The sequence below is a fragment of the Tachyglossus aculeatus genome, chromosome 27, assembly GCF_015852505.1.
Source record: "Tachyglossus aculeatus isolate mTacAcu1 chromosome 27, mTacAcu1.pri, whole genome shotgun sequence".
In the NCBI taxonomy this organism is placed as follows: domain Eukaryota; kingdom Metazoa; phylum Chordata; class Mammalia; order Monotremata; family Tachyglossidae; genus Tachyglossus; species Tachyglossus aculeatus.
The window spans coordinates 4,211,052-4,225,520 of NC_052092.1; the positions used below are offsets into that span (position 1 = coordinate 4,211,052).

Genomic DNA, 14,469 nt, shown 5'->3' on the forward strand with positions numbered 1-14,469 from the left:
TAACAAAGTAAAATAAATAGAATAGATATGTACAAGTAAATAAATAGATAGAGTAATAAGTATGTACAGACATATATACATATATACAGGTGCTGTGGGGAAGGGAAGGAGGTAAGACGGGGGGGATGGAGAGGGGGACGAGGGGGAGAGGCCTTCTGACCTCCAACCTCATCTCCTGTGAAGCAGGAGAGATGCTTCTCTAGCTTCTCTCTTAGAGAAGCAGCGTGGCTCAGTGAAAAGAGCCCGGGCTTTGGAGTCAGGGGTCATGGGTTCGAATCGCGGCTCCGCCAATTGTCAGATGTGTGACTTTGGGCAAGTCACGTAACATCTCTGTGCCTCAGTTCCCTCATCTGTCAAATGGGGGTTAAGACTGTGAGCCCCCCGTGGGACAACCTGATCTCCTTGTAACCTCCCCAGCGCTTAGGAGCTTTGGAGTCAGAGGTCACGGGTTCAAATCCTGGCTCCGCCAACTGTCAGCTGTGTGACTTTGGGCAAGTCTCTTCACTTCTCTGGGCCTCAGTTCCCTCATCTGTCAAATGGGGGTTAAGACTGTGAGCCCCCCGTGGGACAACCTGATCTCCTTGTAACCTCCCCAGCGCTTAGGAGCTTTGGAGTCAGAGGTCACGGGTTCAAATCCCGGCTCCGCCAACTGTCAGCTGTGTGACTTTGGGCAAGTCACTTCACTTCTCTGGGCCTCGGTTACCTCATCTGTAAAATGGGGATTAAGATTGAGCCCCGTGTGGGACAACCTGATCACCTTGTATTCCCCCAGCGCTTAGAGCAGTGCTTGGCACATAGTAAGCACTTAACAAATACCATCATTATTATTATTATAGTTATTATTATCTATTGAGTGCTTTACTACATAGCAAGCACTGTTCTAAGCGCTGGGGTAGATACAAGTTAATCCGTTCGTCTTTCACTCATTCAGTCGTATCTATTGAGTGCTTACTATGTAACAAGCACTGTTCTAAGCGCTGGGGTAGAACAGCGCTTTGCACAGAGTAAGCGCTTAATAAATGCCATCGTTATCATTATTATTATTATTATTATTATCTCCCCTTCCCCCCTAAAATGCAGTTGGATAGTGTCCCTTGTTAGGCTGCTGGTTTCCTCCCTTGGGGACTAGTTCTCAAATCAGTGGTATTAAGTGAGCGCTTACTATGTGCGGAGCACTGTACTAAGCGCTTGGGAGAGTGCAATAGAACTAAATTGGTGGATTCATTCATTCATTCGTGTTTATTGAGCGCTTACCGTGTGCAGAGCACTGTACTAAGCGCTTGGGAAGTCCAAGTTGGCAACATCTAGAGACGGTCCCTACCCAACAGCGGGTTCACAGTCTATAAGGGAGAGACAGACCACAAAACAGAACATGTTAACAAAATAAAATAAATAGAATAAATATGTACAAGTAAAATAGAGTAATAAATATGTACAAACATATATTCATTCATTCAATCGTATTTATTAAAGCGCTTACTGTGTGCAGAGCACTGTACCAAGCACTTGGGAAGTCCAAGTTGGCCTTCTCTGCCCTCCTCAGAGCCCCATTTGGGGCAGGGACTGTGTCTGACCCATTGACTTCATCATCATCATCAATCGTATTTATTGAGCGCTCACTATGTGCAGAGCACTGGACTAAGCGCTTGGGAAGTACAAATTGGCAACATCTAGAGACAGTCCCTACCCAACAGTGGGCTCACAGTCTAAAAGGGGGAGACAGAGAACAAAACCAAGCATACTAACAAAATAAACTAAATAGAATAGATATGTACAAGTAAAATAAATAAATAAATAGAGTAATAAATGTGTACAAACATATATCCATATATACAGGTGCTGTGGGGAAGGGAAGGAGGTGAGATTGACTTGTAACGGCCCCAGCGCTTAGAACAGTACTTGGCACCTAGTAAGCTCTGACCAATGACCCCCAATGATAGTACTGATAAGCATAGTAGACACCCCTAGGCTCGTGCAGGGTGGAGACAGAAGAGGAATTTTTCCACAGTGGCAGCTGGGCAGGAAAATGCAAATGTAAGGTTAATAATAATAATAATGGTATTTGTTAAGCGCTTACTATGTGGGTTGGCCTCCAGCCTTGGCCCTGAGTGGGGGGAGAGAGGGCCAGGGAAGCAAGGCCTGGGGGTGGGTGGGCAGTCATTAGGTCTGAAATCCGGTCTGAAAATAATAATAATAATAATGATGGCATTTGTTAAGCGCTTACTATGTGCAGAGCACTGTTTCTAGGGTAGCAAGAGGCTTGCTGCCTCAGTTTCTTCCCCTCCTGCAGAGAATGCTCACAAGTGACTGTGAGCCCACTGTTGGGTAGGGACCGTCTCTATATGTTGCCAACTTGGACTTCCCAAGCGCTTAGTACGGCGCTCTGCACACAGTAAGCGCTTAATAAATCATCATCATCATCATCAATCGTATTTATTGAGCGCTTACTATGTGCAGAGCACTGTACTAAGCGCTTGGGAAGTCCAAATTGGCAACATCTAGAGACAGTCCCTACCCAACAGTGGGCTCACAGTCTAAAAGGGGGAGACAGAGAACAAAACCAAACATACTAACAAAATAAAATCAATAGAATAGATATGTACAAGTAAAATAAATAAATAAATAGAGTAATAAATATGTACAAACATATATACATATATACATACGATTGATAAATCGTATGATATATAAATACGATTGATTGATTGATCATGGGGGTGGTGTGCTGTGTGTGTGTGAGTAATAATAATTATGGTAGTTGTTAAGCGCTTACTATGTAGCAAGCGCTGTTCTAAGTGCCGGGGTAGACACAAGTTAATCCATTCATCTGTCACTCATTCAGTCGTATCCGATTGAATGAATGAATCATTCATTCATTCAATCGTATTTGTTGAGCGCTTACTGTGTGCAGAGCACTGGACTAAGCGCTTGGGAAGTCCAAGTTGGCAACATATAGAGACGGTCCCTACCCAACAGTGGGCTCACCGTCTCACAAAGCAGCGTGGCTCAGTGGAAAGAGCCCGGGCTTTGGAGTCAGAGGTCAGGGGTTCAAATCCCAGCTCCGCCGCTTGCCAGCTGTGTGACTTTGGGCAAGTCACTTCACTTCTCTGGGCCTCGGTTACCTCATCTGGACAATGGGGATTAAGATTGTGAGCCCCATGTGGGACAACCTGATCACCTTGTATTCCTCCAGCGCTTAGAACAGTGCTTGGCACATAGTAAGTGCTTAACAAAGACCATCATTATTATTATCGTTGTTATTATTATTATCTATTGAGCGCTTACTACATAGCAAGCACTGTTCTAAGCGCTGGAGTAGATAAAAGTTAATTCATTCATCTTTCACTCATTCAGTCGTATCTATTGAATGTGTACTGTGTAACAAGCACTGTTCTAAGCGCTGGGGTAGATACAAGTTAATTCATTCATCTTTCACTCATTCAGTCGTATCTATTGAGTGCTTACTATGTAACAAGCACTGTTCTAAACGCTGGGGTAGATACAAGTTAATTCATTCATCTTTCACTCATTCAGTCGTATCTATTGAATGCGTACTATGTAACTATTCTAAACACTGGGGTAGATACAAGTTAATCCATTCATCTTTCACTCATTCAGTCGTATCTATTGAGTACTTACTATGTAACAAGCACTGTTTTAAGCGCTGGGGTAGATACAATTCATCTTTCACTCATTCAGTCGTTATCTATTGAGTGCTTACTATGTAACAAGCACTATTCTAAGCGCTGGGGTAGATACAAGTTAATTCATTCATCTCTCATTCAGTCGTGTCTATTGAGCGCTTACTGTGTGCAGAGCACTGTACTAAGCACATGGAAAGTACAGTTCAGCAAGAGACAGTCCCTGCCCACTTTGGGCTCACAGTCTAAAGTGGGGTGACAGACAGCAAAACAAGAACACAGGCATCAACAGCATCAGTATCAATAAATAGAATTATAGATATATACACATCAAAACGAGTCAACAGGCTTTCATGTAAATAGAATTATAAATATGTCATATGCACAAGTGCTGTGGGACAGGGGAGCTGAGGAAAAGGGGAGGCTTAGTCTGGGAAGCCCTCTTGGAGGAGGTGAGCCCTCAGTATCATCGTCGTCATCAATCGTATTTATTGAGTGCTTACTGTGTGCAGAGCATTGTACTAAGCGCTTGGGAAGTTTGAAGGGGGGAAGCGTTACATCAGGTTGGATACCGTCCTTGTCCTTTATAGATGAGGGAACTGAGGCCCAGAGCAGCAAAGTGACTTGCCCAAGGTCACACAGCAGACACGTGGCGGAGCCGGGATTGAAAACCAGATCCTCCTGATTCCCAGGCCCGGGCTCTACCCGCTATTAATTTTATTTTGTTAACAGGTTTTGTTTTGTCGTCTGTCTCCCCCTTCTAGACTGTGAGCCCGCTGTCGGGTAGGGACCGTCTCTAGATGTTCCCAAGCGCTCCGCACACAGTAAGCGCTCAGTAAAGATGAATGAATGAATGAATGAATGAATGAATAAGCCATGCTATGTGTGCAGGAGGGCGTTGACCTCTGGACTGCGGGGGCTATGAGTCCCAGGAGTTGAAGGGCAGCTCCGTGCCTTGGCAAATCTGCCCGCTGCCCAGGCGGGGGGCTTTGCCCGTGCCCAGCCCCCAGATGGGCTCGGGGGGTCCGGGCGGCCCCCAACTCCGAGGGCTAGGGCAGTGCGGAGAGCTCTGGGGCCTACCGTCCCCGCCGAAGCCTGCCTCGCTCGCTCGCCCAGAGGTGAAGGGTCGCCCTCCTCCCTGCAGGGCATCGCTTCCCAGCAGCTCTTGCGGGGCTCAGGAGGATTTGGCCATGGGGGCGGGGGAAACTTGGAACAGACATTCCCCTAATGAGCTGTGACGCCAGCTGGAAGGGGAGCGAATCCCGCTTTCGCACCCGTCCGTCCATCCGTCCTTCCGTCCGTGGCGGTGGGAGGAGGACCAGGGCCGTCATCCTCCCCGCTGATTGGCCCCGTCCCCCCCGGGTGTGTTTTGTTGGGGGTTTTTTTTTTATTTTTTTTGGTCCCCTCCCTCTCCCCCTCCTGTTCCATCTCAGAGCATCTTGGCAAGGTTCAGATTTCTGCGCTCACAGCTCAGTGCTCAAAGAGAAAAGCCAACACAAAAGAAGAGCGGAGGAGCGGGGGCAGGGGGAGGGGATTGTCACTTCGGGCTCTGGTCGGGGACTCGGCTCCCAGAGAGACTCCTGAAAAGGGGAGCGGGGGGCCCCCCGCCCGCCCGCCCAGCTGGCCGCCCCCTCCCGCCCTGGGCTTCTGCCCAGGCCCTGCCAGAAGCGGTCTTGTGTGGGCCGACAGGCGCCTGTCTCGGCCAGCAGACACCGCGCTCTTATTGTCCGAGGAGGGAGGACACACGGACACACACCCCCCTCCCTGTCTGTCCGTATCTGTGTGCGTCCGCATCTCCGTCTGTCCATCCCCGTGTGCATCTACGTCTCCGTCAATCCCCTCGCCCCCTCCTACCTCACCTCGCGACTCTCGCTATTTCAGTTTCATTTCATTCAATCGTATTTATTGAGCGCTTACCGTGTGCAGAGCACCGTACTAAGTACAAGTCGACAACATCTAGAGACGGTCCCTCCCCGGTAGCGGGCTCACAGTCTAGAAGGGGGAGACAGACAACAAAACAAATATCAAATATGACATCCCCTAGACCTTGGACCTGATGATTTAGCATAAAACTCACAGCAGGGTAAGCCGATAAGCATCTCCCTCCCCTTTAAGGCTCCTCCTGTCCTAAACGGGATCAAACGATGGAAGCTAGCTTTCATGAGGAAAAAGAAATGTATCTTCTCGGGCGGATTTTGCCTGGTAAAATCCGTTGCGAGGATAGCCTCCAGAATCCAGAATGACACGTACATGCCCCACAGATCTCATGACATTGGCATTTTACAATACTGTTCTGAAAACCAGTTAATCCCTCCCAGATTTAACGCTACTACAACCCACCTGGCCCACTCCAGTCCTCTAACGCCAACCTACTCGCCGTCCCTCGATCTCATCTATCATCATCATCATCAATCGTATTTATTGAGCGCTTACTGTGTGCAGAGCACTGGACTAAGCGCTTGGGAAGTACAAGTTGGCAACATATAGAGACGGACCCTACCCAGCAGTGGGCTCACAGTCTATCTCGCCGCCGACCTCTCACCCACGTCCCGCCTCCGGCCTGGAAAGCCCTCCCTCCTCCTAGCCGACACACAGTTATTCTCCCCGCCTTCAAAGCCTCACTGAAGGCCCACCTCCTCCAAGAGGCCTTCCCCGACTGCGCCCTCCTTTCCCCTTTTCCCACTCCCTTCCGCGTCGCCCCGGCTTGCTCCCTTTATTCATCCCCCCTCCCAGCTCCACAGCACGTAGATACGGATCTGTAATTTGTTTATATTAATGTTTGTCCCCCTGACTCTCTGCCATGCTGCTTCTCCGCCCTGTTCTAAGCTCTTGGGGGAGTACGATATAACAGAATCAGCAGGCACATTCGCCGCCCATAGTGAGGTGACAGTTTTGAGGACAATTTAGAACAGGATCTGGGTTCTAAATCTGCTCTGCCGCTTGACTGTTGGGTGACCATGGGCGAGTCCCTTCACTTCTCTGGGCCTCGGTTCCCTCATCTGTAAAATAGGGATTAAGACAGTGAGCGTGAGATGTGAACTGTGTCCGAACTGATTAGTTTGTGTCTACTCCAGAGCTTCATTCCATCATATTTATTGAGCGTTTACTGTATGCAGAGCACTGTACTAATGATGGCATTTATTAAGCACTTACTATGTGCCAAGCACCGTTCTAAGCTCTGGCGAGGTTACAAGGTGATCAGGTTGTCCCACGGGGGGCTCACAGTCTTCACCCCCATTTTACAGTTGAGGTAACGGAGGTCCAGAAAAGTTAAGTGATTTGCCCCACGTCACAAAGCCGACAATTGGCGGAGCCGGGATTTGAACCCATCACCTCTGACTCTAAAGCCCGGGCTCTTTCCACTGAGCCACGCTGCTTCTCTAAGCGCTTGGGAAGTCCAAGTTGGCGACGTTTAGAGACGGTCCCTACCCAACAACGGGCTCACAGTCTAGAAGGGGGAGACAGACAACAAAACAAAACATGTAGACAGGTGTCGAGTCATCAGAATAAATAGAAACAAGGCTAGATGCACATCATTAACAAAATAAATATAGGTCCTGGCACCTAGTAAGCGCTTAATAAGTACTATTACTCTGTTTTACTTGAACATATCTATTCTATTTATTTAATTTTGTTAATATGTTTTGTTTTGTTGTCTGTCTCCCCCTTCTAGACTGTGAGCCCGCTGTTGGGTAGGGACCGCCTCTATATGTTGCCAACTTGTACTTCCCAAGTGCCTAGTACAGTGCTCTGCACACAGTAAGCGCTCAGTAAATACGATAGATTGATTAAAAAAAAAAGCCAGCGCAGATCCAGCGCAGGGGGTATTTAGGCCGACTCCTTCCATCACCACTGTTGAATTTCAGAAATAGAATTCCAGAATTTCAGAATTTCCCGGAGTGGGAAGCGTGAGGGAGGGGAAACGCCAAGAAAGAAGAGAGCCAGGCCCGGGCGAGGCGGGCCTAGAGCGACCAGCACGGAACGGCGGCAGGGCTGAGACACCGGGCCCTGGGGATCTGTGGGGGGCTTTTCCCAGCCTGGGTTCGACGATTTCCACGAGGGTGAAATCTCGGTCTCTCCTCCCCAGGAATTGGAAGCCGCTCTGCACAGGGATGATGTAGAGTTTATCAGCGACCTGATCGCCTGTCTGCTGCAAGGCTGCTATCAGCGCAGAGACATCACGTGAGTGACCGCCCGCCTGGGGCCCTGGGTGTCCGGACCCCTTTCCCCTCCCCTCCCCGCCCCTGGCCGGCCACCGTGATGGCGACGGACCCCTCGGGACCCCTTGGCCGGGACCTCTGCCGCCCGCCGTGGCCTGGGCATCTGGGCATGGTGCTAGCGGGGTGGGATGTAAAAATAATCGTGGTCCTGGGGTAGATCCAGAATAATCAGGGTGGAGCGGATCCTTGGCCCACCCGGGGAGCCCAGTAGGAGGGATGACGAGTACCTTCACCCCGACTTTCCAGATGAGGAAGTTGGGGTGCAAGAAGTGAAGCCACTCCCCCGAGGTCCCACAGCAGATAGGTGATGGAGGTGGGATTCGAACTCATTCCCTCCGGCTCCCCACCCTACACTCTATCAAGAAGGCCCCTCTGCCCCTTTGTTGGTTTTTTGGGAGGGTCCGTTTGGACAGGAAAGGCCAAGATGAGGTCCAGGTGGAAGTGGTCCCTTGTCCTGGAAGCTGAGGGCAGTGGGGGGGGTCCCCCCTAGAGAGCCAGGGCTTGGGAGTTAGAAGGACCTGGGTTCTAATTCCGGCTCTGCCACTTGTCTGCTGTGTGACCTTGGGCAAGCCTCTTCAGTTCTCTGTGCCTCAGTTACCTCATCCGTAAAATGGGGATTAAGACTGGGAGCCCCGTGTGGGACAGGGACTGAAGTCACATCTACCCTAGCATTTAGAACAGTGCCTGGCACATAGTAAGCGCCTAACCAGTATCATAATGATGATTATTAGAGGGGTTCCCACTGAGCGTAGCAGGTGTGGGGGTCCAAGGGGGGGCACGTGCCGGACATAAGGAAGCTCGGCCCTTCCTCTCCCGGGTGGGCCGCCGCCGCCGGGGATTCGTTAACCCCAGAAACGGAGCAGGCCGGAGATTTTAGTTCCAGCGGGATTGGGCCAGATCCGCCAGGGCTTCCCGGAGGCGAAGTCCGGGTTGCCCGGGAAAGGTGAGGGCAGTAAATTGGTAACCGGGCTCGAGGCCTTTAAACCCATTTTCCAGATGAGGACATAGAGGGCGGCGAGAGAGTAGGCTCACGGCCGGGCCTGCCTTTCTGTGGCCCGTCCAGTGTTGGCTAAATGTCTGGAGTAAGGGCTGCAATTGGGGGAGGGCCAGTCACGGGGCACGAAACGTGCGGGGCCCAAGGCCACCGTGGCAGCGACTCGCTGCCCAGCCCGCCCCCGGATGGGGGCCCGCATCCGTCCGGTCTGATCCGGTCTTGGCTGGCGGGGAGGCTCCGGTGGCCGGCCGGCCGGCCGGCCGGCTGCGGGGTGCTTCCGGCCAGACCTGGACTGGTCTGGGGGTGCGCAAGGGGGTCTTGAGACCAGATCGGGGGCCGTAATGGTGTCACATTCATATACCAACTGCACATTTCTCACAGTCAGTCCTGGCTTTGATCCCTAAACTCTCCCCGCTGCATACACACACTCTCTCTTTCTATCTTTTTCTCTCTCTCTTCCTCTCTCAGTTGTGCGTTTTTCTGGCTTTGATCCCTAAACTCTCCCCACTACGTACACACACATTCTCTCTATCTTTTTCTCTCTGTTATGCATTTTTCTGGCTTTGATCCCTAAACTCTCCCCACTACACACACAGCACTCTCTCTATCATTTTCTCTCTGTTGTGCGTTTTTCTGGCTTTGATCCCTAAACTCTGCCCACAACGTGCACACACACTCTCTCTCTTTCTTTTTCTCTCTGTTGTGCGTTTTTTCTGGCTTTGATCCCTAAACTCTCCCCACTGCGTACACACACATTCTCTTTCTATCATTTTCTTTCTGTTGTGCGTTTTTCTGGCTTTGATCCCTAAACTCTGCCCACAACGTGCACACACACTCTCTCTCTTTCTTTTTCTCTCTGTCGTGCATTTTTTCTGGCTTTGATCCCTAAACTCTCCCCCATACATACATACACTCGTACATACATACACTCTCTCTCTATTTATCTTTCTCTCTTTCTATCTTTTTCTCTCTCTTCTCTTTTTTCTCTTTCTCTGTGTCTCTCACTCTCTCCCTTTTCTCTTTTTGTCCTTCTGCCTCTCTCGCTTTCTCTCACTTTCGTTCCTTCTCTTGCTGTCTCTCACCGTCTCACTCTTTCTCTCCCCTTACTCTCCCTCTGTCTTTCTGTCTCTCCCTGTTCTCCCTCTGTCTCCCTGCTCTCCCTTTTTTTCGTGTTCCTCTCCCAGGAATAAAGGTTTTTTTTTCCCAAGGAGCTGACTCAGAGGGACAGCAGTGGGGCCTATAGGGAACAGCCCAGGACTGGCAGTCTGACAAAGCTGGTTCTCGCCCCGGCTCTGCCCCTGGCCTGCTGCGAGACCCTGGGCTAGTCACTTCCCCTCTTAGGCTGCAAAGCGCCCTGTGAGACAGGGCCGTGCCTATCCAGATTCTCTTGTTCCTATCCCGATTTGCTTGTCTCTACCCCAGCGCTTAGTACAAAACTTAGCACATAGTAAGTGCTTAACAAATACCATTGTTATTGTTGTCCTTGGGGTTGGGGGGGTGTCTGGCGGCCAAGCCTCAGTTTCCCCCGCCCGCCTAGGTCCGAGACGTTCCACAGTTACCTGGAGGACATCATCAACTACCGTTGGGAGCTGGAGGAGGGGAAGCCCAACCCGCTGCGGGAGGCCAACTTCCAAGACCTGCCCCTCCGCACCCGCGTCCAGATCCTCCACCGCCTCTGCGACTACCGGCTCGACGCCGACGATGTCTTCGACCTGCTCAAGGTGCCGGTGCTCGGCGCTGGGGCCCGTTCTGCGCGCGGGCGCTCTTGATGTGCTCGGCTCTCCGCGTGTGCTCTCCCCGTGCCATCTGTACCCTCTCCATGCACGGGATGGCAGGCCCTGGGGGCCTGGGTGGCAGCCCTGGGGTGTAACAGGAGGGCTGCTGGGTTGAGGGGGGTGGGAAGCCCCCCACCAGGCCTCCATGGGGGGTGTCCATTCTGTCCCCCCCTCCCCAAACAACCGCACACCACCTGTCCCTCACTGAGCGCCTCAGGATTTCCGATTAGGAGAGGAAGCCCCCGAGCCTCCCTCCACCCCCTTCCTCAGATGCGGTCAAGACCCCAGGGAGCCGAGGGCGGGCACGGTGGGAGCAATGGGCCCGGGCGGGCATCTGAGCAGTCGTTTCTCCCCTTCCCTCGGCCCGTGGTCCCCCCGCCGCCATCCCCCCTCCAGGGTCTGGACGCGGACAGCCTGCGGGTGGAACCTCTGGGCGAGGATAGCACCGGGGCCCTGTACTGGTATTTCTACGGGACCCGCATGTACAAAGAGTCTCCTGCCCCAGGCAAGCCCAACGGAGAGCTGCCCACCAGCAGGTCAGAGCCCCTGCCTTGGGACCCCCGGGGCGGGAGGGATGTTGTTCTCTAGACTCACCCAATCTCCCCTCCTCCCCATCATCCCCCCGACCCCAACCTGGCAACCATGCAAGCCCACTCAGGAGAGCGATTCTCAACCGGACGATTCCCCCGTCGGTTAACACCCCCCGAATCGGCAGCCAAGTCTCCTGTGTCTAGCCTCACTCCCTCCCACTGCCCTCTGGGATGGCAGAGAGCTCCCGTTCCCCTTCCTTGGCCACGTGCCCCGTTGCCCTCGCTTCCGAATCGTAGCGGCCCCGTTGGTTCAGCGCTTGGGAGGAGCAGAGCATTGTGCCCAGGGCTCGGGGGGAGATAGAACCAGGTGGGACCCGGGGGTCCCCGGCTTCCAGGGTGTGGTGGGTAGGGGGATGAACGCTGAGCTGCTCTCTCTCCCGGCCCGGCCCCAACCCCCCCAGGGAGGGCGGCAATCAGCAGAACGCCGCCGCAGCGCCCGGGAAAACTGGCAGGAGGAGGGGGCGGCCCCCCAAACGGAAGAAAATCCTGGAGGAGATGGCGGTGAGGTGAGGACCCCTTCCCCTCCGGCACCGGCCGGGGCGTCTGCTGCCAGGCCCTCGGAGGGTTTCAGTGTTTAATAATAATAATAATAATGGCATTTATTAAGCGCTTACTATGTGCAAAGCACTGTTCTAAGCGCTGGGGGACACAAGGTGATCAGGTTGTCCCACGTGGGGCTCACAGTCTTACTCCCATTTTACAGAGGAGGTAACTGAGGCACAGAGAAGTTAAGTGGCTTGCCCAAGGCCCCACAGCTGACAAATGGCAGAGCTGGGATTCGAACCCATGACCTCCGACTCTAAAGCCCGTGCTCTTTCCACTGAGCCACGCTGCTTCTCAGCGACGGTGTTTCGGGGACGGTGGGGAGGTGGGCCCCAACTCCTCCTCAGCGTATCCCTTGATTTGGCATCGGAGGGTTTCGGGCGCGTTTTCCAAGCGCCCAGTACAGTGCTCTGAACACAGGAGACCGGAAGCTTTTCGGGCGCAAGGAGCGTGACTTCTAACTGTATTGGACTCTTCCAAGCATTCAGACCAGTGCTCTCTCTGTATATCTATATATATCTATACATGTATAGATATAGGTCTATGCGTGTATAGATATAGGTCTATGCGTGTATAGATATAGGTCTATGCGTGTATAGATAGAGGTCTATGCGTGTATAGATAGAGGTCTATGCGTGTATAGATAGAGGTCTGTACGTGTATAGATAGAGGTCTGTACGTGTACAGGTATAGGTCTGTACGTGTACAGGTATAGGTCTGTACGTGTACAGGTATAGGTCTATGCATGCATAGATATAGGTCTGTGCATGCATAGATATAGGTCTGTGCATGCATCGATATAGGTCTGTGCATTCATAGATATAGGTCTGTGCATTCATAGATATAGGTCTGTGCATGCATAGATATAGGTCTGTGCATGCATAGATATAGGTCTATGCATGTATAGATATAGGTCTATATGTATATATATATACATGTATGTGTATATATAGAAGTGCTTTGCACATAGTAAGCGCTTATTAAATGCCATCATTATTATTACACACACACCCTCTCAAGTATTATTATTATTATTACAAGTTGGCAACATGCGGAGGCGGTCCCCACCCAACTGCGGGCTCCCAGGCTGGATGGGGGAGACAGACAACGAAACAGAATGTGTTGACAAAATGAAATGGCTGGAATAAGTATGTACAGGTAGAATAAATAAATAAATGGAGGACTAAATATGTACAAACATGCATACATAAACCCTTTAGGGTTCGTCGTGCGCCTGTGCGCACAGTTCCCACTGGAAGAGGGACGGTTTTAGCGATAGCCGGGGCCTTTCCTGCCCTCCCCCGTCCATCGCGCTCCTTCTCCTTGCGTTGCTGTTAATATTCTCCTTCCTTTGCTGCTGTTAATAATAATAATTATGGCGTTTGTTAATAATAATAATGGCATTACTATGTGCCAAGCACTCTTCTAAGAACTGGGGGAAGATAGGCCCGCTGTTGGGTTGGGACCGTCTCTATATGTTGCCAACTTGTACTTCCCAAGCGCTTAGTACAGTGCTCAGCACACAGTAAGCGCTCAATAAATACGATTGATTGATAATAAATATGATTGAATGAAAGTGCTAGAATTAATTGATTGTGCGGGTTCCTGCCGCCCCCTGCTGGCGAATGGCGTGTCTTGCACAGCACCCCCTGGGAAAGGAGCAGAAAGTCCCGGGAAAGAGGATTTCGGGGGGTGCTTCTGGAGGTTATAAATCATCATCATCAATCGTATTTATTGATTATAAATCTGTCCGTCTCCCCCCGGCAGTGAGAAGCAGGAGGAAAACCCCCTGGAGTCGGAGCCCCAGGCGAGGAACGGTAAGCGGGCACGGCGGGCAGCCGGGCTCCATCCCTCCCCGCCGAGCCCTGGCGGTTTCCGTGGGAGACCTGGGCGTGAGCCCGTGGGTCCCTGATTGGCGAGGGGGCCGGAAGAGCTGGCCAGCAGCGGGTTCCCCCCTCTCGCCTCCGCGTGTGACACGCTAAGGGAGCTGTTGGTTCTCCGCTTCCCCTGTGCCCGGTACTGGTCAAATGGTAGCCCCGTTTGACAGATGAGGAAACTGAGGACGGAGAAGTGAGGCGGCCTCCCCCAGGACACACAGCAGGCTGGCATCAAAGCTGGGATTGGGACTCCGGACCTCTGAGCAGGAGGCCCTGGCGCCTCTCCATCTCCTGGGGGTCCGTGGGCTCCCTTTTAACTGGGGTGGGTGGACAGGTCGCCTGGCATCTGTTAAGCGCTTACTATGTGCCAGGCACTGTTCTAAGCGCCGGAGTTGAGACAAGCTAATCATATAGGGCACAGTCCACGTCCCATGTGGGGCTAACGGTCTTTGTCCCCGTTTTCCAGATGAGGGAACAGACAAGTGAAGTGACTTGTCCAAGGTCCCACAGCAGACGAGTGGCGCGGCCGGGATCGGAAGCCATGATCTTCTGACTCCGGGCCCGTAGGCCACGCTGCTTACCCACCCCGAGGGAAGGGTTGGGGGGCACCGGGGCCAGGTTGGAGAGGGCCTTGACGAGATGGGGGGGTGCCCCTCTGCCCGCGTAGGCCCCGGCCGTGGCACATGGTGGCTCCTGTGCCAGACGGAAGAGGAATGGCGTCAGGTGACAGAGAGCTTCCGAGAGCGGACCTCGCTGAGGGAGCGGCAGCTCTACCGGCTGCTGAGTGAAGACTTCCTGCCCGAGATCTGCAACATGATCGCCCAGAAGG

At 52.2% G+C, this 14,469-nt stretch overlaps 1 protein-coding gene across 1 annotated transcript in view; it reads left to right on the forward strand.

Moving 5' to 3' along the window:
* Positions 1–14,469, forward strand: part of LOC119946445 (cat eye syndrome critical region protein 2) — a 92,516-nt gene that overhangs the window by 66,852 nt on the left and 11,195 nt on the right. Inside the window, 6 exon segments of the mRNA XM_038767740.1 lie at positions 7,729–7,823; positions 10,393–10,576; positions 11,027–11,166; positions 11,622–11,726; positions 13,531–13,580; positions 14,308–14,468. Coding sequence (XP_038623668.1) covers positions 11,111–11,166; positions 11,622–11,726; positions 13,531–13,580; positions 14,308–14,468 — 372 coding nt within the window. The 5' untranslated portion in view covers positions 7,729–7,823; positions 10,393–10,576; positions 11,027–11,110.